Below are 25,364 nucleotides of genomic sequence, written 5' to 3'. Positions count from 1 at the left end.
TTTCAGTGTGACTCCCAGTGATGAAAATCCTCAGTCAGACTGTAGCTGGGTGAAATGTAATGTCAGCCTAGTTCTAATTTTAGTTCATGGAGAAAGCTGAGAATAGCAAAAATCACATGGAGCTTCTGTGCAAAGGACCAACTGATAACATGTGAAGTGCATTCCGTGTGCTGCAAAATGCTGGGCTGCACGTATTATAAAACGACCATGCATGCATGCCAAGTTGCTTCAGTCATGTCTGACTCTGCGAGCCTATGGACTGTAGCCCACCAGGCTCCTCTGTCCATGGAATTTTCCAGACGAAAACACTTGAGTGAGTTGCCATTTGCTACTCCAGAGGATCTTCTTGACCCAGAGATTGAACACACATCTCCTGCGTCTCCTGCATTGGCAGATTCTTTACCACTAGCAACACCTGGGAAGCCCCAATTATTCCATAGAAATTCTCTAATGCCTGTATAGTGAGTAAGTTCAGAGAGTTGTGGGGTTTCTCAAGATCACAGAAACAGTAAAGGAGATCACAGAACCTAAACTCTATAACCTCCCTGTCCAGAGAGTTGGCACCATTCCACACACAGCTGCCTTGAATATGTTCATAAGTCAACACTGAAGTTCAGGGAGGAGTTTTGTTTCCATTAAAAAGAAGACTAAATTGTTCCCTTGGAAACAATTTAGATTTATTTCTGCGTTTGGCACTGTCTACAGTTAAATTTTAATTTGACCATACCTGTAGAAAATCCACAAATTTCAAAGTTTCTCTCTTTTCTTATCTAGCCTCTTATTTTCCATAATGCAGATCTAAGAGGTAACACTGCAGGGAGTGAGACAAGTTGAAAAGTTGTTAAAAGTGACCTACACTAGAGAAATGGCAGGAGAGTGGGAACAAAGTGAACAAATACATGAGCTATTTATGAGGAGATTAAGCAATTTTGGTTATTCGAGGACAATAAGGGATTAGAAAGGGTTTCCTTGGTAGCTCAGCTGGTAAAGAATCTGCCTGCAATGCAGGAGACCCCACTTCAATTCTTGGTTGGGAAGATCCCCTGGTGAAGGGAAAGACTAATTGCTCGGTTCAATCCCTGGGTTGGGAACATCTCTCCAGGGGACATAGCAACCCACTCCATATTCTTGCCTGGAGAATCCCATGGACAGAGGAGCCTGGCGGACTACAGTCCATGGAGTCGCAAAGAGTCAGACACAAAGCGACCAAGCATACACACAAGGGATTAGAAAGAAGAGATAAGGCACGTATAGAGATGATCTGTCATTCATGGCTGCCCATATCTTCCAAACACCCTCTGCACAGCTTGATAAAACTGCCCCCCCCCCCCATTGTGAATCTACTCTACCAAGATAGAATTAGGGGAAAATATCCCAATCTCCCTTGCTACTGGATTAGGGATGCGACTAAGATTTTGCTAATCATCTACTTTGATTTAGAGGCAAAGTAGGTGAGGACACAGGCTGAGTGACCAGAGTCCATTCTTGCTGGTGTGGGTACAGCAGAGAAAATACTTTCAGGAGTTAGTTTGGGCAGCAAGACTTTCCAGACCACAGTAGATGAAGCTGGTTCTGGGAACAGCCTCAATAGCTCCCTCACCAGCCCAGTTCTGTAATGTAGTTCCAGGAGTTGTTTTGTGAACTAACGTCACTTCCTTAAACCTGCTTGGGAGAATTCTGTTATCTGCATCTGAAAAACTGACACAAGTATTGTAACTATGTCTTGTTAGATTTCCAAAAATATTCTTATTCTGCTATTTATTCATCTACCAATTTCAGAATCACCTATTGACTTCGTACCATGAAAGATGAGTATTCTGTTGTCTTAAACCACCCACTCATTATCCTACAGTTCCCCTTCTCCTGTCCTCTCCTAGTTCTACTATAATTTTTGTTAAATCAGTAGTGATCATTATTATTTTGAAAATATTATTCGTAGATGAACTAAATAGTAGATATTATTACATTGCTTTACTTTGGTACTTTCTGTGTTTTCTGGAGTTAAGTGTACTTTTTAAACTTTTTCAATTTCCTGTGTATGTTTACTATATCTTTATACACTTGAATATCCCAATTCCCACGGCATGTAGCTCAGACAAGTTACTTAATCTCCCTGTGCCTCTGCTCCTTATTGGTAAAATGTAGATAAAAATAAGAGCGGCTCATGGGTTTTCATGAGGATTAAGTGAGTTAAGATATGAAAGAGCTTGGACAGTGCCTGCAGATAATAAGTCTTCAATGAGGGTTTGTTATTTTTTCCACTCTCCAGCAGTGGAGCCAAGGGAAGAGCTGGGTGTGGATGTCAGTGCTGAAGATTGTCTAAGTTTAAAAGAATTTTCTTCTGAGACTGAGATAAAACAATTTTTTTAAAGCCTTGGTTGAATTTGTTATAACATTACTTTGGTTTTTGGCAGCACAGCATGTGGGATCTTAGCTTCTCAACCAGGAATTGAACCTGCACCCCCTGCATTGGAAGGTGAAGTCTTAGCCAGTGGACCACCAGGGAAACCCTGAACTGAGATAAAATTAAGAAGACAGCTTCACAGTGGAGGAGGGATAAATGAGCTCATCTAGCTTAGCTGGTAAAGAATATGCCTGCAAGGCAGGAGACCCCAGTTCAATTCCTGGGTCAAGAAGATCCCTGGAGAAGGGTTAGGCTACCCACTCCAGTATTCTTGGTGGCTCAGATGGTAAAATATCCGCCTGCAATGCGGGAGACCTGGGTTCAATCTCGGGATTGGGGAGATCCCCTGGAGGAGGGCATGGCAATCCACTCCAGGATTCTTGCCTGGAGAATCCCCATGGACAGAGGTGGGTTACAGTCCATGGGGTCACAAAGAGTCGGACATGACTGAGCTACTAAGCACAGCACACAGCTAAATGGCTCCACTCTTCACACAAAGTTAGTATCTCATTTTAATGTTAAACACATTGGTCTATCCTCTCCTCTCATTGTGTGTTTCCATCTGCTTGTTTCCCAGGTTTGCATTCTGAGGTCCCTCAGGGATGTATTTCATCAGGATCCATGGCCCTGACTGCATTCAACTGTGATGCTTGTGTTTAGAAAAAGAAAACAAATCTAGAAGAGGGCCAAGTGGGATGGCCAGGTGAGAGAGGGAATAAAAACACATTAAAAATATAGCTCCTTGGAAGGAAAGTTATGACCAACCTAGACAGCATATTAAAAAGCAGAGACATTACTTTGGCAACAAAGGTCTATCTGGTCAAGGCTGTGGTTTTTCCATTAGTGATGTATGGATGTGAGAGTTGGACTACAAAGAAAGCTGAGCCCCGAAGAATTGATGCTTTTGAACTGTGGTGTTGGAGAAGACTCTTTAGCGAGTCCCTTAGACTGCAAGGAGATCCAACCAGTCCATCCTAAAGGAAACCAGTCCTGAATGGTCATTGGAAGACTGATGCTGAAGCTGAAACTCCAACATTTTGGCCACCTGATGTGAAGAACTGACTCATTTGAAAAGACCCTGATGCTGGCAAAAATTGAAGGCAGAAGGAGAAGGGGACAACAGAGGATGAGATGGTTGGATGACATCACCGACTCGATGGACAAGAGTTTGAGCAAACTCCGGGAGTTGGTGATGGACATGGAGGCCTGGCGTGCTGCCGTCCATGGGGTTGCAAAGTAATGACTGAGTCACTGAACTGAACTGGGAATAGGTCAAAAATTAGAAAGTCATGGAAACAATTTAATCCTCATTTGTGAAAAGTATGCTGTGAGTCTCCATAACCAATATGTTATTCAGCAAACAAAATACAAGTGAACAAAACATAATTTCTCTTATGGATGAAGTGGTTTGCTATGGTCTTTCCCTTAAACTATCTTTCTTATGCCAAGATAATTCTCATATGAAATATAGAACCTAAGCAGTAATAATCAATATTATTCAACTTCCTTGGGCAATTTAAACCTCAGATGAACACAGAATAAAAACCATTATAGTCTTTTTTTCAAAGGGAAAAGAAAAAAGAAAAAACAATACCCTTTCCATATCTGCCAAATATTGACCCCCAAATTACACTAGTTTCCTATACGTTAAGGTATTTTTAACCTCATAATACTGAAAAGACATGCTCCTTCTGCTTTTATTTTTATGCACTACTTTTTATTTCTACAGAAATGTTAAACTTTCACTGGATAATTTTATATGAATTACATAATACTTTGTTTCTAGGATACTGATCCAACTTTTGAAACGCGGTATACATTTCAATGGGCAACCACGAAAATGATTTTTTCATATGTCCACAAATACTATGCAGAACATTTAACAGCTCGTAAAGTGGAAGCTATGAGAATTTTTGTTGTATTTAGAAAGTATTACACACTGAAAAGAAACATCTTATGGAAATAACAGCATTTTATTGAAACTGGAAAGCAGGCACAAACCCGGCGGTGGCCGGGAGCCAGCAGCGCGCAGCTCGTGGCCCGGGCCGGAGGCCAGGCGCGGCCGGGGCAGGTCCGGACACCAGACGCGGGGCATGCGCCCCCGCTAGCGCGCCCCGAGGCCCCCGAGCTGGCCCTGCGCGGTGAGGCGGGGGCAGTAGGTTTCTGTACACACGTGAATGAGCCACCCGCCAGCCGCCGCCACCCCCCGGTGCCCAGTATGAGAAAGCAGGCGTCACCCGCCTGCCACTGGCAAGCCCCGCCAGCCCTCGGCCAGAGCCCAGCGGCGCCTGCCCCTTCCCCCTGCTCCCCTGCACGGCCCGGCACCCCCGCGGCCCCTACACTAAAGTGCGGCCGGCCCCCTCCCCACAGGGGCCGCCCCCACCGCCCCCTCCTGTGCCGGGGGCGGCCCGGCCCGCAGGGCCATGAAGCTGCAGGCTGTGATGGAGACGCTCCTGCAGCGGCAGCAGCGGACACAAGAACTGGAGGCCCTGAACCCCCAGCCCGCACCAGGGCCACTCCGGAGGAGGACAGGGCGCCCGAGAGCGCCCGGATGCAGCGGGCGCAGATGGCCACCCTGGCCGCCATGCGGGCCGCTGCCGCCGGCCTTGGCCATGCGCCCAGTCCCAGCTCGGAGGACGGGCCCCCGGCTCGGAGGGTGAGGATGCGGCCCTGGAGGGGGCACCGGGCTCGCCCACCCCACCCGGCCGAGGCAGGAGGCAGCCAGCCTCCCCACGGGCGATGGCCGCTTTGAGGATGCGGGCTCCGACGATGACCTGAAGCCAAAACGGGAGGAGGAGGAGCTGGAGGAAGGCCTGGGGGACGACGAAGGGGACGAGGAGGATGAGGACTATGAGGATGAGGAGGGGCTTGGGCCCCCGGGCGCCGCCAGCCTGGGCCCCCCAGCCCTGTTCCGCAACGCTCAGCTGCTCCAGGCCTTCCGCGGTGACAGTGGATCCCGGGCACTGGGTGGCCAGGAGCGCCCGGGGACTGGCCCCGCTGTCCCCGGAGGGGCTGCCCATGCTGCACCTCAGCTGCAGCCACCACACCACGGGGACTGGATGTATGAGAAGCAGTTCAAGCAGCTCTACGAGTTGGACGCAGACCCCAAGAGGAAGGAGTTCCTGGACAACTTGTTCAGTGTCGTGCAGAGGCGAGGGACACCTGTCAACCGCATCCCCATCATGGCGAAGCAGGTGCTCGACCTGTTCACGTTGTATGTGCTGGTGACGGAGAAGGGCGGCCTGGTGCAGGTCATCAACAAGAAGCTGTGGCCAGAGATCACCAAGGGGCTGAACCTGCCCACGTCCATCACCAGCGCTGCCTTCACCCTGCGCACCCAGTATATGAAGTACCTGTACCCTTACTTCAGTGTGAGAGGCGTGGCCTCAGCAACCCCAACGAGCTCCAGGCAGTCATCGACAGCAATCGGTGGGAGGGTGGGCGCCAGAGCTTTGGGGGCTCCCTCTTTGCCTACTCGCTGGCAGGGGCCCACAGCATGCTGTCCTCGCCCAAGCTGCCTGTGTCCTCCCTGGGCCTGGCCACCAACACCAACGGCAGCTCCATCACCCCAGCCCCCAAGGTCAAGAAAGAGGAGGATGCAGCCATCTGCATCACGGTCCCCGGCTGCCTGCCAGTCTCCCTGGCAGGTCACCCTGTGGTGGCCACCCAGGCAGTAGCAGCCCAGGCGGCTGCCCTGGAGCAGCTTCGGGAGAAACGGGAGTATGGGAGCCTCCGGAGAAGAAAATGGCCCTGGTGGCAGAGGAGCAGCAGCGGCTGATGCAGTGGGCACTTCAGCAGGACTTCCTGGCCATGATGGCATAGCTGCCCATGAGCATCCGGATCAACAGGCAAGCCTCTGAGAGCCTCCAGGACTCAGCTGTGAACCTGACCAGCACCAATGGCAGCAACAGTATTAGCCCGTCAGTAGAGATTAACGGGGAGAAGGCAATGGCACCCCACTCCAATACTCTTGCCTGGGAAATCCCATGGACGGAGGAGCCTGGTGGGCTGCCGTCTATGGGGTCGCACAGAGTCGGACACGACTGAAGTGACTTAGCAGCAGCAGCAGCAGCAGAGATTAACGGAATCATGTACACAGGAGTGCTGTTCGCCCAGCCGCCCTCCACGCCACCCTCCGCTCCCAGCAAAGGTGGAGGCGGCAGCAGCCGGGGAGGAAACAGTGGGACCAGCAGCAGCAGCAGCAACAGTACAGGCAGTCAGGCAGGGCCAGCAGGGATGTCTGCACCCCCCACATCTACCTCAAACAACTCACTGCCTTAACCACTACACTCCCCACCCTGGGAACCTGCCAGATTGGGCAGGGGGGTCCAGGTGGGCCAAGCAGGGGCTGGGATGGCAGAAGATACAGGTGGGGAGGGGAGGTATCCACAGAGGAGCGACAGCTTAATGCCAAAAAGAAAAGAAAAAAATATATACATACATATATATATATATGTATATATATATAAAGAAAATTTAATAAAACGGGAAAATCGAGGAACACTTGCATTTCTCAGGTTTCAGACATTCAGAGATGAGTTGTGAGAATATCAAAGGAAATTAGAGATGAGAGAGGCAAATGTCTACTAGGGTTCTCCTGCAGCCATGGTGGACCCACATGGACTGGTGTCTGGTTTCAACAGGCCAATCCTGTTTACCTCATACATCCCTGCACTGTGTTTTTTCATTTTTATCTGTTTTTTTTCTTTGCTTTTTTTTTGTCCATTTGTCACACACTCACCACACCCAGCTCCTCATGTTGAATGAAACCCCTGAGCCAAGATCAGTTGAATTTTTTTTTTGTTATTGCTTTCAGAAACTTTGTTGTTGTTTTTTTAAAAGAAATAGTGAAATTCAAACTCTATAGGGTTTTTAAGAGGTTTTAGGGGTTTTGTTTTGTAAATATTCTATTTTATTCTTGGAGGAGGAATCAAACCTAGGAAAAAGATATATATATCTATATATTTGTGTTCATTCAGGGAAACTGGACTTGAAAAAGAAAAAGAGGAAAAAAAAGGCAAAAAAAAAAACAAGTTAAAAAAAAAAGAAATTGGAAAGCATTGCATTTATATATCAATATTTTTAATATCCACAAACTTATTTCAGAAAGTAGTGCAGTCAGTGACAGTGGTTTTAAAACATTACACCAACTCTCTGACATTTTGTCCTGCTCTGTCCATGGAACACTTGAACCAACAAGGCCCTTCTAATCTTATGCCAGAAACAAAATAGGACTAAGGCCAGGTTCTGATGCAATTTGTGAAGCCCTTGGTTTGCAGAATTGTTGGTGTGATGGCTTAGCCTGTGGACTCCTCTCTGTCACATTTAAGCATTTATTATGTTTCAAATTGTCAGTCATGTTCAGATTTATATTCATGCCTGCAGTTTCCAATTAATTATACCTGTCATCAGCCTAGTTAACCTGCCTTGGTTACTGCAGTCTGAACTCTGGTTGCATTTTTCAAGAAAATTAAATTGCTAGGTTGTTCTAGATAATTACACTTCTGTACTGGCTTATAACTTTTGTTTTTTACTTTTCATTCTTACCATGTTTGGGGGCTTCCCTGTGGCTCAGCTGGTAAAGAATCTGCCTGCAATGCAGTTTGATCCCTGGGTTGGGAGGATCCCCTGGAGAAGGGAAAGTCTATCCACTCCAGTATTCTGGCTTAGAGGATTCCATGGACTATATGGATTCGCAAAGAGTTGGACACGACTGAGCAATTGTATAGTCCATGGGGTCAGAAAGAGTTGTACATGACTGAGCAACTTTCACTTGGCACCACATACTTAGAAGCTTCTTGCAGCAAACTTCAAGTTACACAGTTTACTGCAAGTTTAACCCTGTCAGACGGCTGCCCGGGAATGCGGGTAGGCGGGAGCCCTGTGCTACCTGTTGAGGGGAGGCTGCCTCCTCCTCAGCTGAGATGAAGGTAAGCCTATCTTTAACCACCCTGACTTTCCCCCTAACTCAAACCTAATTCTTGATCTCCCTCCTGTTCTCATTTCTTCTGCCGTCTCTTGTTAGGATCCACAGCAGCTGTCCCCCATGCTTTGCCTTGTAACATTCCACATGGTACTCAGTAAAAGCCTGATATAGACGGCCTCTTTCTAACAGGACTGCAATTATTCTTGTCATGCTTTGGCTGTTTCTGTGGCTCTCCTCTGGACTGTCTCCAAATTCTTCTGCTCAGTTTTAGCAAGCTGGCAGAGAGTTCTCTCACAGGACTTTGACTTGCATACAAATTAGCTCGTGGTTAGAGCCCTTCTGCTCAGTACTGGGACTGCCTCCTAATGAATTTATTTTTCTTTAATTCTGAGCTTGAGCACAAAGATTCATGTTACCTTTAATATTTGCCTACATGGGAATGCCTTCTGTCACATGAAAAAGCCTGCAGCTATTTTGATGTGACAACAATGGTAACATGACTGACCTCAGGTTCAGCATAAATAGTTCAGAGGTGACCTGGTCTGTCTGGTGAGATGTCGCTGAAAGGTGTGGTGACCTTGAGTTGCTAAAGAGTGAAAACAAGCTTGGGAGAAAGGTAGATCCAGAAAGAACTATTTAGTAGACACTGGGGAGAGAGATGTGGCCCGACCTCTTGCCAAGCACATCATGATTACAGGCAAGTAGTGGGGAAGAAAGTCAGACTGCAAGGAGTTTAAGACCACTGGTTCATCCTAATTAATTGAACTCAAGTGAAGCAAAGGTAGGAAGGAGCAGGACGGGAAGCTTGTCCCTGCAATGGCTGGTAGAGGTAACAATGCAAGAAAGAAGTGTTTCAAGTCTACTTTTTCTGGGATTTTAGTTCCCCAACCAGGGATTGAACCCAGGCCCTTGACAATAAGAGTTCACAGTCCTAACCGTATGGACCACTAGGGAATTCCCTGAGTCTTCTTTTAGACAGAGGGAAATTAGCTATTAAAAAGGTAGAGAGGTTTTCTGTTCGTTTTTGTTTTGGTCGGGAGGGGAGTTTATTTTAAAAATGAGTTTTCTCAATAAGTTTACTTAATTAATTAGAGCAGTGCTATCCAACAGAATTTTCTGTGATGATGGACATATTCTGTATCTACAATGTCCAGTATGGTAGCCACTAGCCACAGGTGGCTCTTAAAATTTATTAAAAGTTAAATAAAATTAAAATCAGCTTCTCAGTTACATTAGTCACATCTCAATTGCACAATAGTCATAATAATTAAAACTTAAATAGTCATATTTGGCTGGTGGGTATTGGACTGGACAGCTTAGAGTATTATTTTGAGATTAGTCTCAAAATGAGTGTCTTCAAACAATACAAGTTTTATTTTTCACCTGCAGAGATCCAACCAGTCCATCCTAAAGGAAATCAGTCTGGAATATTCATTGGAAGGACTGATGTTGGAGCTGAAGCTCCAATACTTTGGCCACCTGATGTGAAGAACTGACTCATTAGAAAAGACCCTAATGCTGGCAAAGATTGAAGGCAGGAGGAGAAGGGATGGTTGAACAGAGGAGAACAGAGGATGAGATGGTTGGATGGCATCAAGGGCTCAATGGACATGAGTTTGAGCAAGCTCCGGTAATTGGTGATGGACAGGGAAGCCTGGTGTGCTGCAGTCCATGGGGTCACAAAGAGTCAGACATGACTGAGCAACTGAACTGAACATGTAAACCAATTAGTGCCAGAAAATGGGGTGGTGGGGAGTTTCTCCAGCTCTCTGTACTTAGTCATGTCCTACTGTTTGTGACCCCGTGGATTGTAGGCTATCAGGCTCCTCTGTCCATGGGGATTCTCTATGCAAGAATCCTGGAGTGGGCTGTCATGCTCTCCTCCAGGGGATCTTCCCAACCCCGGGATCGAACCCAGGTCTCCTGCATTGCAGGTGGATATTTTACCATCTGAGCCACCAGGGAAGCTCAAGAATACTGGAGTGGGTAGCCTATCTTTTCTCCAGGGGATCTTCCCGACCCAGGAATTGAGCTGGGATCTCCTGCATTGCAGGCAGATTCTTTACCAGCTGAGCTATCAGAGAAGCTCCACCTAGTCATTTGGAAATATTGGTGCTTCCCACCCTGTATGTCTGTCATTTCCAACATGCAGGCTTCAGAGCTGTAGAAAGGAAGGAAAGAGAGTATGGAGGAGCTCTTGGGAGGTTTAATGGGCCACATCTAGAAATGGTCTACATCATCTCTACCCATAGTCTAATGGCTAGAAATAAATTTAAATTTAGAGAGTTCTGAGTCTCCAATAACTTTACCACAAAGAACTGGAAATTAATCTGAACTAGTGTGCCAAGGGAATGTTAACTAGTTCTGGATACAAGGAAGACACTGATTGATCAAAATGGAATTAAACATGGAGCAAAGGTCAGGAGAGAGGGCATTTCTTTTGACAATGTTTCAACCCATCTGTTAATCTATGTTGTTGATTAACCTAAGTCAGAGCACCTGTGCTGTTTAAGAGCTCCTACAATGCAGCAGCAAGCAGACTTACCTGGGTTGAGCACCAGCTTGCACTTTAGTGGCCATATGACATCACTTTACGTTTTGTAGTTTTCTCTAACCTGAAATGAAGAAGAAAATATCTCCTATGACACAATCTGGCAATTGTCCCCTAATATCCATTTTCTTCACCTGTAGTAACATAATACTTAGCTAACTATAAAGCCACTTATTTCCCAGCCTCTCTTGCAGCTCTGTGTGGCCCTATGACTAAAAGTTAACAGTCAGTGGGATGTAAGAGTGGTGTCCAGAGTTGCTTCTAGGAATCTTCCCTAAGAGATAACTTCTCTCTTTTTCCTCCATCCTACTGTGTGGAATGTAGATGTGATGGCCGAAGGACTGTTCTGGACAGTTGAAGACAAGTATGACAAAGGAATGGCAGAACAGAAAACTGGAAGAAGTCTGGATCTATAAGGACTTAATAGGGAAGAGACACCATTCCAGCTAAGGGCCTTAGAGAGAGATAAGAATTTTCTTGTTGCAAAAAAAAAAAAGAATTTTCTTGTTGCTTAAGCCATCATTTTTGGGGTCCATCTTAATTATAGCCAAACCTACTTCTGATATACTTACTGTGAAGTGCTATTATGAAGACTGAGACACAGACAGAGTTGAGCATGGTTCCTGGTGCATAGTAAACATTCAGCAACATGGGTTTCCTCCCTCCCTTTTTCTACCTAAATAGGAAACATGGCTGAGTAACTAACACACACTCTGGAGACAAAGGCATATTCTGGTGTCAGATTTGCTCTATACCATCAATGTTAAAGTAAAATTACAGGAAATTTTTTTTTTTATCTAGGATAATTGAGACCCATAGAAGATTTTCTTCCATTTTCCCTTGTCCTGGGTAGCTCAGAAAACAGCCAATTTAATGGAATGATTTTGCTTAAATACAAATCTAGGGAACTGGGAGAGTATACGCCACAGCATTAATCATACTGGGTTGGGCAGAAGTATGATGAAGTACTTAACAGTCTGACTTCACTTTATGAAATGATGGATGCTCACTAAACTTAAACTGTGGTAATCATTTCATGGTGTATGTAAGTCCAATCAGCATCTCAATAAAACTGGGGGGAAAAAAAAGGTTGATTTTGAAGACAGGTCTGCTTGTGTTTCCCCTCTCTGCCACTTACTATGGGGACATGGGCAAGTTATCCTTTCTGAGACTTTGCTTCCTCACCATTAAAGTGAAAGGATGACATTATGTAAGGTTGTTGCGAGGATTAAATAAAATAATGTATTAAGATGCTTAATTTAAAATGTTACATAAAGGTAGCTATCAATGACAATACAACAATGATAATCATAATATTCTCAAACGTGGTGATTATGACTATGGACACAGGTATTTTCTTAAATTTTTTTGAAAGTGGCAGGGCATAAGTCAGCAAGTCAATAAACTAGGTAGTTTATCCTTTTTGACATAGTAAAATGCATCTGTAGTATAGGTAATGTTTTCCCATATAAATAATGTTGGGAAACTTGGCTGTGTTATTTCCTGCTTGACATTAGATAAATCATTGCTTCGTTTAATCACATGGTATAGTGGCATACATGAATTATTTGTAAAAAAGCATTTTAAATAGCAAAATGCTGATCCAAGTTTTATAAAATTTAAAATGAGCTTGAGAAAGCACTAAACTTCCTGATTAAATGAGGAATTACAATGAACTATGAGATAGGCATACAACACAAAAATTTAAAACAAATGCCTCCTTACCAATTATAAGATTTGAATAGATTCATTTTCCTCTAGATACTTTTCCTTGTAGCAAGCCATTCAGAGTCATTCCATAGATACAAGAGTCACTTTGCAGCCATGGTTGCTTCACATTATACTTTTCTGGGTCATTGGTGATCTTTATGCTACATTAGGGCTTCATAAAGAAACATAATCTCATCCAGGACGCAGATTTCTTTTTAAGTCACAAGCACATACTGAGTACCAGACCAGTTGAGACACTGTGAGGGTTCATAGGCCAGCAGTGAAGACAGACGAACTCATCCAGCTCCATCACCGAATGAGTCCTGTTGGAGCTGTGAGGAGAGAGAGAAGAAAAGACAGATTGATTCAGACCCAGGGAGGCACAGTCAGAGGAGGTCTAAAAGAGGAAGTCACTTTGGTTCTGGATTTTCTTTCTGTGGAGAAATAAGCCCAGCCAAGGCATGGGAAATAAACTGTGTGTTGTTTTCAGGGAATGGGACTAGTTCATTGTGATGGAAACTCAAGACCACCAAGGGCCAAAGTGTGTGCTCAGTTGCTCAGTCATATCCGGCTCTTTGCAACCCCATGGGCTGTAGCCCTGCCAGGCTCTTCTAATAAACTACTGCTACAGAGAATTCCTAATGCCCTAAACCCCTTCCTTTTGGTGCCAGGAGCACATAAGGCCTTTGGGCAGCATTTCAAACTGCTAAGACCCCTAAGACAAACTTTCTTCCTTTTAGCCCAATAATACCAATTGCTCAAACAGCATAAAATCATGGACAGTCCTGGCATTCGGAACATGAAGTGGCATATACTCATTAGCTTGTTACACTTTTAGAGTATGTTAATCCACACACATCTAAATAGAAAAACTCTGTTTCCTCATCTTTCAAACAGGGGAAATCATTGTATTTACCTGATGCTTCCCTGGTGGCTCAGTGGTAAAGAATCCGCCTTCAGTGCAAACCCAAGAAAACTTGGGTTTGATCCTTAGATCAGGAAGATCCCCTGGAGGGGGGCATGGCAGCCCACTCCAGTATTCTTGCCTGGAGAATTCTATGGACAGAGAAGCCTGGGGCTAAGGTCTGTAGGGTCACAAAGAGTCAGACATGACTGAAGCGACTTAGCACGCACATAGTATTGCTGGAGAGATGAAATTAATTAATATATGTAAAGCATTGATGCCTGACACTATCATAATTATTGTCTTGAATTTATTCAATTTTCCCCTCTCTATCAATATGAGGTGAGCATAGAGGCTAGATGACTCATTGATGGTACTTTATATTTTATATGCTCTGAAAATACAATGCTCAGATGGTACAACCCTCACACATCGCTCCTAAATGAATGTCTAGGGTCATGTAGGTGTCCCCTATGCTGCTTGCCTCATGAAAAGCAACCTTTAAAAAAAAATTATTTATTTGGCTGCACTGGGTCTTAGTTGCAGCGCACAGGATCTTTCGTTGTGGAATGCAAATTATTCATTGTGTCCTGTGAGATCTAGTTCACCGACCAGGAATTGAACCCTGGTCCCCTGCATCGGAGAGATCAGAGTCTTAGCCACTGACCACCAGGGAAGTTCCCCAAACTATAACTTTCTTAAGAGTGTGAATGGCCTGTGTGGCCTAAGGATAGAGTCTCTATCTTACAATTATGTGTATAGTTTGTGAGGCAGAATTGATGAGGCATGGCTACTGTGTTAAGGAGATACAATGGTCCAGTCTTGGTGAGAAAACAGTTTATAGGGAAGGAACAAAACCACCACTAAGAACTGACCAAAAATACAACTCAACTCTGGAAACACTGGTCTTCTCCGTGTTACTGGCACAGACCCATTTCTGGTGAAGACATTAATCGCCAGCCAGAGCTCTCGCTGTGAGGGGAAAAACATCATCTATCTTCTCCATCTTTATCCATAATGTCTATCCCAGGGCCTGGAACTGAATACATATTCAGTAATCAATGTATGCCAAGTAATTAATCAATTACAGGGTGAATGTTAAAGAATTCTGAAGACTTCAAGGAAAGGCTTTATACTTTTAGTGCTGCAGGATAGTGCTAAGCAAGTGCCATCATATTTCTCAGAAATATTTACTTAGAAATCAGCAAAGAAATCCATCAAGTGATCTTTGAGACCCGCTTTGCCTGGAAGCCACAGGAAATGCCAAAACAGGCCTTTAGGCTCTCTTCTTCCTACATAACCACTTCTTGGAATGTTTCAGGATTTGGTACATTTTGATCTCTAAAATGAAAATTAATACCACTTGGGCTTCTGTCCTTCAAGCTTCCTTCCCTATTGTGCTTCTTTTTCAGAATCAGTGGAATGCGCTACATAATGAATGGAACCTTGATTTTTTTGTTGGGCTCTCCCAACAATAATTTGGGGCCAATAACTTTGGCTTCTCCCCATGGATATCTTGTACCTCCTAGCTGCCCAACATGCTAGTGAAGAACTTGAATCTCAGACTGAAACTCCCCTTAAATTTCAACCTTTAAGAAAATGGTCAAGGCCCTGTTCTACCTAACTCCCACCCTAGGATGTGTGGAGCCCCGTGGATCAGCACTGCTGCTGGGACTGTGCCCCTGGCCCCCTCCTCCCTTCCAGGGGGTCCTCTTATCTTAAAGGTCGCACACACAATGAGAAGCCAATCCTTTACCAAATTCTCAAAGGATGAGGCAAGAGAGAAGATGGTAATGGCAGGGATTTGTGATAGGATAGCTCAAGCATTTATTCTGAGCCAATGATGCTGGACTGTTAGGGGAACATATTACATCCTCAGGCTTCCCTGATGGCTCAGTGGTAAAGAATCCACTTGCAGTGTAGGAGACGCGGGCTTGATCTCTGGGTCGAGAAGGTCCCCTGCAGAACAGAATGGCTATCCACTCCAGTATTCTTGCCCAGAGAATTCCATGGACAGAGGAGCCTGGCAGGCTACAGTCCATGGGTCACAAAGAGTCGGACACAACTGAAGTGACTGAGCACATATTACATGTTCACTTAAAAACTGCTGTTCTCCTAGTTTTCACATTTCTTAAGTGAAGGAGAAATTTTTACTGATCATGCCTTTCTTCACTTAAAGTTCTGTAAGTGCCATCAATATATAATTGGTTAACTTATGGTACACCCTCTCCTGATTTTCCCAGATGAGATCAATAACCTCTACTAGATGCTCTCATAGCACCCTGTTTCCTCTTCCTTAGAGGTTAATTATATCCTTATTTTTATGATTATTAAGTATCTGTCTCCCCCCTAGACTATAAGCCCAATGAAGGCAAGAACCATGAGGATAGGCATTATATACCCACTGCTTAGCACCACACTTAGTATACAATAGATGTTTAATATTTATATGTATAACAAATGTAAATAATAGAATACTATGCAGCCACTTAAAAGGATCATAATATGGAATCGTTTATTGACTGATAATATAATGTTAAAAATCAAATTATAAAATAATAGATACAGCACAATCTCATTTTCATAAAAAGAACAGCTATGTATACAGATACCTTGATCTAACTGTTAATAGTGGTAGGATTATGGATGATTTTATTTTCTTTGCAACCCTTCATATTATCTGAATTTTAAAAAGAATAACATTCATTAGATCCATTATTTTCTGACTTATACATGATTTCCATTTTGAAAAAAATCAAGAAGACATTAAAACAACTTTTTCTGTCACAAAACTTCACTTGAACATACATATTCACTTAGTATTCATAACTGAACTTAGTATTCATAAGTGAACATAAGTATTCACTTAGACAATATCAGAAACAACCTGACTTTCTGATTCAAGTGGGCCTCTCAAAAATGATCATGAGGATACCTTTATTTCTGTGCAAAATTTATTATTTTATTTTAATGTCCATAATTACCCATTAGTCTTCTCTCTCCCCTGATTCAAATTCCTTCTCAGGATATGGAGAACAGAATAGACACTAATTTCTTAGTCTATCCTTCTTAGCTGAAGACCAAGAAAGTAAAAAAATAAAATTAAAAGGTAATGGATTTCTGAATGTAAGACAATGTCAGTGAATGCTACATTTCAAGTACCTTCCTCACATTGAAGCAAGTTTGTAAAGGTGAAATTTCTCCCAATAAAACACTAAAACATTACCAAAAGTCTAAAAATTTATACACTTTAAACAAATACTTTCAAAGGCCTTATAGGTTACAAAACTATAATTGGACATTTTAAGATTAGCTTATAATTTTCACTTTTAAAAGACATTACTTTATACAAAGAAGACATTTACAGATGATAATAGCTACAGAACAACAGACTCCTGGATATCTTAAAAGGTAAATATAATTGCACTTACTTTATAAAATAATTTGCATTATTGTGGGGAAATAGAAAATATATTTGCATATAAATTCCTTTTCCCAACTAAGTATAATGAAACTCTCTAAGTTTCATTAAGAGTCAGTTTAAAATAAAATTTAAAAAAAAGAGAGAAAGAGAAAAAATAGGACAAGTATTGTGTATGGCTGTCTGTCTCTTAGTAATATTCATTGTGTTGTTCCTGCCAGTTTCAATCCATGGACACAAAGACCTCAGCACCATATTAAAAAGTCATAGTATGACCTATAAAATGTGACAGCCCTGGGAGAACTAGTACACAATTATTCCTTTTCAGTAAAAGCCTAACAGAATAGCTGATCCACTTTGTGCCTCAGAACCGTAATCATACATTAAAGTCATTTACAATACAAACTGCGATGAGGAACGTGTGCTGCAGAGCTGAGCTTTATGCTTTCTTTGGAAGCTCAGAAAGTTCAAGGATGTCTGATCAATCTTCATTTCAGATCTAGTAGCATAAAAGCTGGATTTTCTAAGTAGGATTTCCACAAATTAGAGAAGCGTGACACTGTAGCGCCATCGATAATTCTGTGATCAGCTGACCAGCTCACGTTCATTATCTGGGCCTTACAGACTTCCCCTTTCTCGTTAAATCGGGGAAGGGCCTACAAATAAGGAAAAGAACAAAGAGTCAGCCTCACTTGCACAAAGTAAGCTCTAGCAACAGCAATGCTGAAAGATTAGGCAAATTTCCCTCCCTATAACAGAGAAGTGGGCATCCCAAGTAACTTTTGAAAATGCTGACTCCTACCTTTTCCATCTTTGTGAGTGTGTGCTTCAAGCTTTCAGAGTTTCTCCAAGGCATTTCCTGTCCCCTGTATACTTTCTACATGTACGGTAAATTTCATTTCAGATTTTTCAATTATTTAACAGCTATTTTCCGAGTACCTACTATGTACCAGGTACTTTCTAGACTCTGGGGATAAAGCAATGAATAAAACAAATAACAGTCCTCACCCTCTTGGAGAGAACATTTTATTATATAGTGTTAAATAGTGAAAAGTGCAAAGGAAAGAAGTAAAGCATTTTGGAACAGAGACAGAGATTGGAGGCAGGAGGTGGGGATGGGGAGAAGTTGCATTTTATTTTTGACAGGCAGGCAGAGAAAGCTTCACCAAGAAGGTGTCCTCACTGTAGGCAGTGAGGAAGCTAGCCATCTGGACACCTGGAAAGACAGAGGGGAAGTTTGGCTGGAGCACTGGAGGACCAGCACAATCAGCAAGGCAGCTGTAGTGCAGGGGCAGGGTGAGAGATGGGAGGTGAGGTCACAGACGGAGCAGGCAGAAAGTGGGGCACGTTGTAAAGACAAGAGTGATGGTTCCCAGTCCGTCTTTGATTTTTTAAAAAACAGATTTTAAAAAACCCTAATTCATTTTAAGTATTTTAAAAAATATATATTAAAATGAATTACTAAAATAAATATAAAGGTATACAAAATACAAGACCCACTTTTTATTGATAGGTTCATTAGACACAAAACCACTCTGTCGAAAAGCAGTGATTTTTTAAAAAAATGCTAGGCTATCTACCAGCTAATACAGACTTCTGTGATGGCTGCATTCCTCATGGAATACTTAAAATTAAATATTAAAGCTGGAATGTTTAAAAGCTTTCCATCTTTGTCCCATTTTAACATTACCTAATGAGCAGACAACTTTCTGAAAAAAACTGGAGATCATTCTTTCCTGGTCAGTTATTCTTGGCTGTGGTGATGATTAATCCCTGGAAATTTGCCCCATTCCCAAATCACAATTAAAGAAGTGATCTGTTTTTGTAAGTAGCTTGTTATTCTTGACAATGTAAGTCTCCACACCTTATTGTTGAAACTGGCATGCTCCATAGAAATAAACCCAAAAAGATGCTCCTGTCACATTTGATGGACCTGAGTATTTAAGACCCACACTGGTGACTTCCTTGGTGGTCCAGTGGTTAAGACTCTGAGCTTCCAATGCAGGAGTATGGGTTTGATCCCTGGTCAGGGAACTAAGATCTCATATGCTGCACACCTCAGCCAAAAAAAGAAAGACCCACACTGGAAGAATTTTCCAAAAATAAGCCTATCTTTCCATTGTGATTTGTCAGTGTAATTCTAACATTCCTGGGGAAAATATATAAGAATCTCATGGTCAGAAATACTGTCCATTTATATATTTCATGCCTATCATCTGAATTTACTAAAAATGAATCAAATTAATTTATAACCATTCTGCCTTTTCTACCTAAGCTAATAAACTTCTTACTGTGTTTTATTCGGGTAGAAAAAGGAGAGCTGGCAATGAAAATTTCTAAGCCCTACCCTCTTTCTGTAATTAGTGGTGGTTTAGTTGCCATGTCATATCTGACTCTTGCCACCCCATGGACCTGCCAGGCTCTTCTGTCCATGGGATTCTCTAGGCAAGAATACTGAAGTGGGTTGCCATTTCCTTCTCCAGGGGATCTTCCTGACCCAGGAATTGAACCCGGGTCGCCTGCATTGCACGCAGATTCTTTGCCTACTCTCTTTCCGTAATGATCTCTTCATAGCCCGGATGCGACAGTCACGGCCTGACATGGGTCCCCCTCGCACTGAGTGGCACCAGCCTAGGGCCATGCAGGCCACCGCAGCTACTTTCCCTTCACTTTGGAGTGAGGTGAGAAGCCATTGGAAGTTTCTGAGCACAAGGGCCAGTCACTGAGAGAGGACAACTCCAGGAGGAGCATGTGTGAGGATGCGTGGTAAGGGAAGAAGCAGGAAACGAGATGCTTTACTAGACTCTGAAGCAGCAAAGGTGAGTTTGGCGTTCCAAGGAGAGATCTGGTCTGGAGATCTAAACTTGGAAGCCATCAGCATCTAAATGGTATTTAAAAGCCACTGAGACTGGATCAAAGAAAAGGGCCGGAACTGAACCCAGGGGTACTCCAGCGTTTAGAAATCCAGCGATGAGGAGGGATGGGCAAAGGATACTCAGAAAGAATAGGCACTAGACAGGGAGAAAACAGACCAGCAAGGTTTTCTTCATGTCACAGTGAAAAAGCTTCTCCAAGAAGGCGGTATTGATCAACTTAAGTGTAGCTAATAGGTCAAGAAAGATAAGGATTTAGAACTGAGAAATGTGGAGGGTTTCGTGTTTTAAGACCAGTTAGTGACAGTCTAAAATTTACAGTGAAAACAGAAAATAACAAAGGAGAGGCGACACAAAGGGAGAAAAAAAATGAAATATTATTTGTCCCTACCCAACAAAGATTAGTAGCTCTATTAAGTTGCTGTGAAGATTTATCCTCTAAGAGATATACTTGAGAAAACCTTGGGTAAGGTGATTCTGAAAAAATACAGCTCACAGAGATCTCTGTACACCAATGTTCATAGCAGCATTACTCACAATTGCTGAAAAAATGGAAATAGTCCAAATATTCACTAGAGATGAATAGATTAACAAAATGTAGTCCATGCATACCGAATTTCAGTTTGGGATGATAAAACTTAGTTCTGTAGATGAACAGTGGTGATGACTGCAAACAAGGTGAATGTAACTAACTGTTGCGACCATATACTTAAAAATGATTAAATGGTAAACTTTGTTATGTATAGTTTACAAGAATATATCTATAGGTATAGTTCAGAAGGAAACACATCACTTTCGGAGGAGATGGGAAAACAAAACTTTGTCAAATAGGTATGATGGCTTGTTTATAAACTGAAAAAGGTCAGAAATTAGTGAGAATCAAATGCTGAATTCTTGCTGGAGGGAGAATGAGGGACTGAAGTTATCCCTTAGAGAAACTCCTGATTTGGACAGAACAGTGTCATGTATTTGTTCTGATTTTTTTCTCCCTGTCTCTTCCGTGTGCCAGAGAGAAAACAGGGCTAGAAGAGGGAGCAACCAAAGTACCACCTGCTAGAAAACAAATCAAAGGCTGAGTGCAAGTTTCTGTGAATGTTTTGGATGCTGACATGAAAGTAATAAACTCATGAAAGGTCTAAGAGATGCTCCATGTTGAAGCATTACAAATACAGAGAAGAAAGGTTCTTATGAAAACATGAAGATCAAAATCAAGGTTAACGTAGTGACAATGACATTTAATGATGGAGGCACTGAAATGGTATCTATGAGCTTATTTCTTTAACTCTGGTGCTTCTCAACCCTGATTTAATGGGGATGCCCAAGCCCGAGTCCCCCAAACTCTGGTGCAGTTGGTACAGGGTGAGCTTGGGCATTTTTCTCACACCCTCCAGATGATTCTAATGTGTAACCAAGGTTAAGAATCATTGCAAAAAAAAAAAAAAGAATCATTGCAATCCTAATTCTAAGTAAGTCTGCTGTAACAGGGCCATAGTTCACTCATGCTGGAACCCCCGTGTTCTTGTTTAATATGTAAGTTTTGGAGGCTCTGTCCCCAAGGCCAAGAAATCTGCTTTCTTAACTAGCATTCCCAGTGATTCCTGAACAGAGCAAAGTTTGAGAAAACTGCTCTCAGCGGTGTCTCACCGTTATAAATAATGATTTGGATTGGCTTACTGTTTTCTTTGGCATTATGAAATTAAGACATTTTGATAAACTCCGACTGGCTACATTTGTGATTACTCATAAACACACACGTTTGTGCCTGACATAATCCGCAATGGTTGATCCATACAAAAATGATCCAGATCACGAGTATTTACTCTACAGAGTAGTATGGGCCTAGTTCTTCTGAAGAAATAACTGGCTTATTAAACCCAATACCATACTTGAACTTACAAAATGAGGGGGAAAACCTCAGAGATAGTTACTCTTTGTTTTCACTCTCTCAATTTACTTAAACTCTTTTGTCAACTATTTAACAAACACACCTTAATTGTTCCCAGGGCCCCAATTGCCACTTCAGGTGGAAGTATCACTGGTTTGGCATAGGTACCACCAATCTAAAAAAAAGAAAAAAAGTAAGAGTAGAGAAATTAAGCTTTTGAGGAACAAATGGCAAATGAAAGTTTCTTTTTTTAACTGAGTACATGATCACAATTCTTAAGTTATGGTTTATGTACTTGAACACTGCCACTACTCACTGATCCAATGTTGGAAAGAGTGAACGTTCCTCCTATAAGGTCATTGGTGCTGAGCTGACCCGCAGAGCCCAATTTCTGGAGGCGGTTCAACTCAATGGCGATCTCAAATATGGAGCGGATCTGAACATTTTTCACATTAGGTACAATCAAGCCCTGCTCTGTATCCATCGCTATTCCAATGTTATGAGAAGCCTAAAAACAAACAAACAGTTATATAGTAGCCCTTTCACAGGCTAACAGAAAAGAAAGGCTCAACCCTCACTGCCTTATGAACTTAACCATCAAAACCTATGTTCACCAGATTGATGGTAATTTTTAAAAACTTTTCATTTATTTTTATTTTTTCATTTTTGGCTGTGTTAGGCCTTCGCTGGAACGCACAGGCTTCCTCTAGTTGCAGTGAGCATGGCAGCTACTCTCTAGTAGTGGTGAATGGGCTTCTCATTGTGGTGGCTTCTCTTGTTGCAGAGCAGAGGATCTAGGGCGCGTGGGCTTCGGTAGTTGTTGCTAGCAGGCTCTGGAGTGTGAGCTCGATAGTTGTGATACGTGGACTTAAGTTGCCCCGTGGCATCTGGAATCAGGGATTGAACCCACGTCCCCGGCATTGGTAGGTGGATTCTTATCCATTGGACCACCAGGGAAGTCCAGTGATGATTGGAATGATTTTAAAAGTTTTTTTTCAAAAAGATAAACTAGGGCAACAGATTATTTTCATACATTGTTAGTGGAAGTGTAAGCTGGCATAGACTTCCTGGAGAACATTTAACATTAGGTACCAATATTTACAAAAACGTGTGCTAAGGGGATAAACGCAGAAGCATGGAGAGATGCACAGAGAGGTTGAGTCAGATTATTTCTAAGATGGAGAAACTGCACATGATCAAAATGTTTGTCAGTAAGTCACTGGCTAAACAGATGATAAAGCTGTATTTATTGACATACAATGATGTCTAAAATATATTATATGGAAAAGAAAATAGTTAAAAGAAAATTTTAATTAAAAAATTATAATATTACATATGTATTATATATAGAATTCCATGTATTTTTTAACTGTATAAAAATAAAATCCTAGACAGATGTATATCTCAGCATAAACAGTTATCTTAGGGTCATGGGACTGAAGGTAAATATCAATATTTTCTGGTTTGAATTATTTGCAACAAGTATATATTTAATGAGAAAACTGTATTAATCATATGGAAAGATTTTAGATTCAAACCCCCCCCCCCCCAGAATATAAAGCTCACTTCTTGGTTGTATATTTCTAATAAGAATAATAAGTAAGAGCCAGCATCCTCAAAAGAGTTCTCAGTCTTCATAAACTTTCACTCCAAACACAAGAGTTCACTCAACGGAATTTAAACTTTCATTAATTTGCTCATTTAAATTGGTCTTGCTTTTTAAAACTGCAGGAATTCCACTTCAAGCCCTCTTCTGTTTGAGGGGAGTGCGTGTAGTGTGAAAAATGTAACCCACTGCCTCACAGCTGTGTACTTCCAAGATTCTAACCAGAAAACCAAAAGGGGTTAAAAATGGAAATCTGCATATCTGAAGAGTGTTTTAAATTATTAACCTACCAGCACATTTGCACTTTTTTTTAAACAAAATATTTTCACAACACATAGCCAACCTTGTATGTTATGTTCTGGCAGTTTTCATCCACAGAAGCATTAAGAATAGGAAACTGTAGTAATCCCAAGGAAGCAGCCTGTTTAACGGGGAGAAAATGCAACATTAACACTTTTAACTCTGAAAGGATAGGATGGAGGGAGAGAACTCTTCTATAAGTTGAGTTTAATCTCAAGTATACATGTACCAGACATGTTACTCCTACCTTATCATCTGGAAATGTGGAACTAGGTTACCTTTATCAATTAAGAATAAAAGATAAAGTAGTCAAGGTAGCTTGTACACACTAAGGAGATTTTCAAAATAACTAAGATTGACCAAAACACCAAAAAAAAAGTCTAAATTCTTGTGTTTTCCTCATTTACACATAGAGTGTTAAGATTTCCATGAGAAGAAAACCTGCAGTTCAAGGAAACATTTTGAATTAAAACCTGAAAAAGCAGTTAATTATTTCCCTGTGTAGAAAGAACAAGTGACAAGGATTTGAGAAACTAGTGTTGTAGCTGGTGTCCCTGGCCAAGAGAAGGGCAGAGCTGATGCAAACACTGACTTTAGAGCTTGTCTCCCTAAATTGATGGCATTTCTGTCTTCCCACTCTGCCTTTCCCTGCTTTCTCTCCTGTCCATATTCAGATTTCCCTGTCTCCAAAAATGTTCTCTATAGCTGTTTCTCTGCCCATTCAGGATATAATCAAAGTCAGACATCGCATTTGGTTGTCATGCCTTGCAAACAGTTTAAAAACTAAAAAAATAAAAATGCTTAAGATTGACGATAAAAAGAATTCCTTTCCCTACCACCTTCATCTTGTCCAATTAGTGGTCCGTTATATGCATTGTGTTGTGTTATTTTTGTCTGTGGGTGGGTGGTCTTGACAGAAAAAAAAATCATATCCCTGAACTGGAAAGTTAAGGAGTTTTCTAAAGCATTTGATTTGATAACTATAACTTTAATCTTCTTTATTTAAAAAAAAAAATCCATTCAGTTCAGTCAGTTTAGTCAGTCATGTCCGACTCTTTGTGACCCCGTGGACTGCAGCACGCCAGGCTTCCCTGTCCATCACCAACTCCTGGAGCTTGCTCAAACTCATGTCCATTGTGTCATTGATGCCATCCAACCATCTTATGCTCTGTCGTCCCCTTTTCCTCCTGCCTTCAATCTTTCCCAGCATCAGCATCTTTTCCAATGAGTTGGTTCTTTGCATCAGGTGGCCAAAGTACTGGAGTTCAGCTGCAGCATCAGTCCTTTCAGTGAATATTCTGGACTGATTTCCTTTAGGATTGACTGGATCTCCTTGCAGTCCAAGGGACTCTCAAGAGTCTTCTCCAACACCACAGTTCAAAAGCATCAATTCTGTGGTGCTCAGCTTTCTTTATAGTCCAACTCTCACATCCATACATGACTACTGGAAAAACCATAGCTTTGACTAGACAGGCCTTTGTCGGTAAAGTAATGTCTCTGCTTTTTAATATGCTGTCTAGGTTGGTCATAGCTTTTCTTCCAAGGAGCAAGCGTCTTTTAATTTCATGGCTGCAGTCACCATCTACAGTGATTTTGGAGCCCCCAAAAATAAAGTCAGCCACTATTTCCACTGTTTCCCCATCTATTTTCCATGAAGTGATGGGACCAGATGCCATGATCTTCGTTTTCTGAATGTTGAGTTTTAAACCAACTTTTCACTCTCCTCTTTCACTTTCATCAAGAGGCTCTTTAGTTCTTCTTTGCTTATACATTACAAACAGTAT

The 25,364-nt window shown here is 42.2% G+C and overlaps 1 protein-coding gene, 1 long non-coding RNA gene and 1 pseudogene across 2 annotated transcripts in view; 1 reads left to right on the top strand and 2 right to left on the bottom strand.

Annotated features, from left to right (window-relative positions):
• The first annotated feature begins 4,827 nt into the window (after positions 1 to 4,827).
• LOC133040226 (AT-rich interactive domain-containing protein 3A-like) lies at positions 4,828 to 6,685 on the top strand (annotated as a pseudogene).
• A 3,864-nt stretch (positions 6,686 to 10,549) lies between these two features.
• LOC133040225 (uncharacterized) lies at positions 10,550 to 14,462 on the bottom strand. The gene is made up of 4 exons (XR_009688926.1): positions 14,388 to 14,462; positions 12,607 to 12,923; positions 11,454 to 11,557; positions 10,550 to 10,945 (listed from the first exon to the last, which is right to left on the bottom strand). It is a non-coding gene; the product is annotated as an uncharacterized LOC133040225 (long non-coding RNA).
• Positions 14,463 to 15,984: 1,522 nt separating this feature from the next.
• Positions 15,985 to 25,364, bottom strand: part of DBT (dihydrolipoamide branched chain transacylase E2) — a 36,560-nt gene continuing 27,180 nt past the window's right edge. Inside the window, exons 8-11 of the mRNA XM_061121294.1 lie at positions 23,624 to 23,701; positions 21,991 to 22,182; positions 21,778 to 21,849; positions 15,985 to 17,572 (exon numbers count right to left, since the gene is read on the bottom strand). Coding sequence (XP_060977277.1) covers positions 17,405 to 17,572; positions 21,778 to 21,849; positions 21,991 to 22,182; positions 23,624 to 23,701 — 510 coding nt within the window. The 3' untranslated portion in view covers positions 15,985 to 17,404. The remainder of the gene's footprint in view (positions 17,573 to 21,777; positions 21,850 to 21,990; positions 22,183 to 23,623; positions 23,702 to 25,364) is intronic.

The sequence above is a fragment of the Dama dama genome, chromosome 20 (assembly GCF_033118175.1).
Source record: "Dama dama isolate Ldn47 chromosome 20, ASM3311817v1, whole genome shotgun sequence".
In the NCBI taxonomy this organism is placed as follows: domain Eukaryota; kingdom Metazoa; phylum Chordata; class Mammalia; order Artiodactyla; family Cervidae; genus Dama; species Dama dama.
This window is presented reverse-complemented; position numbering and strand designations above follow the sequence as displayed.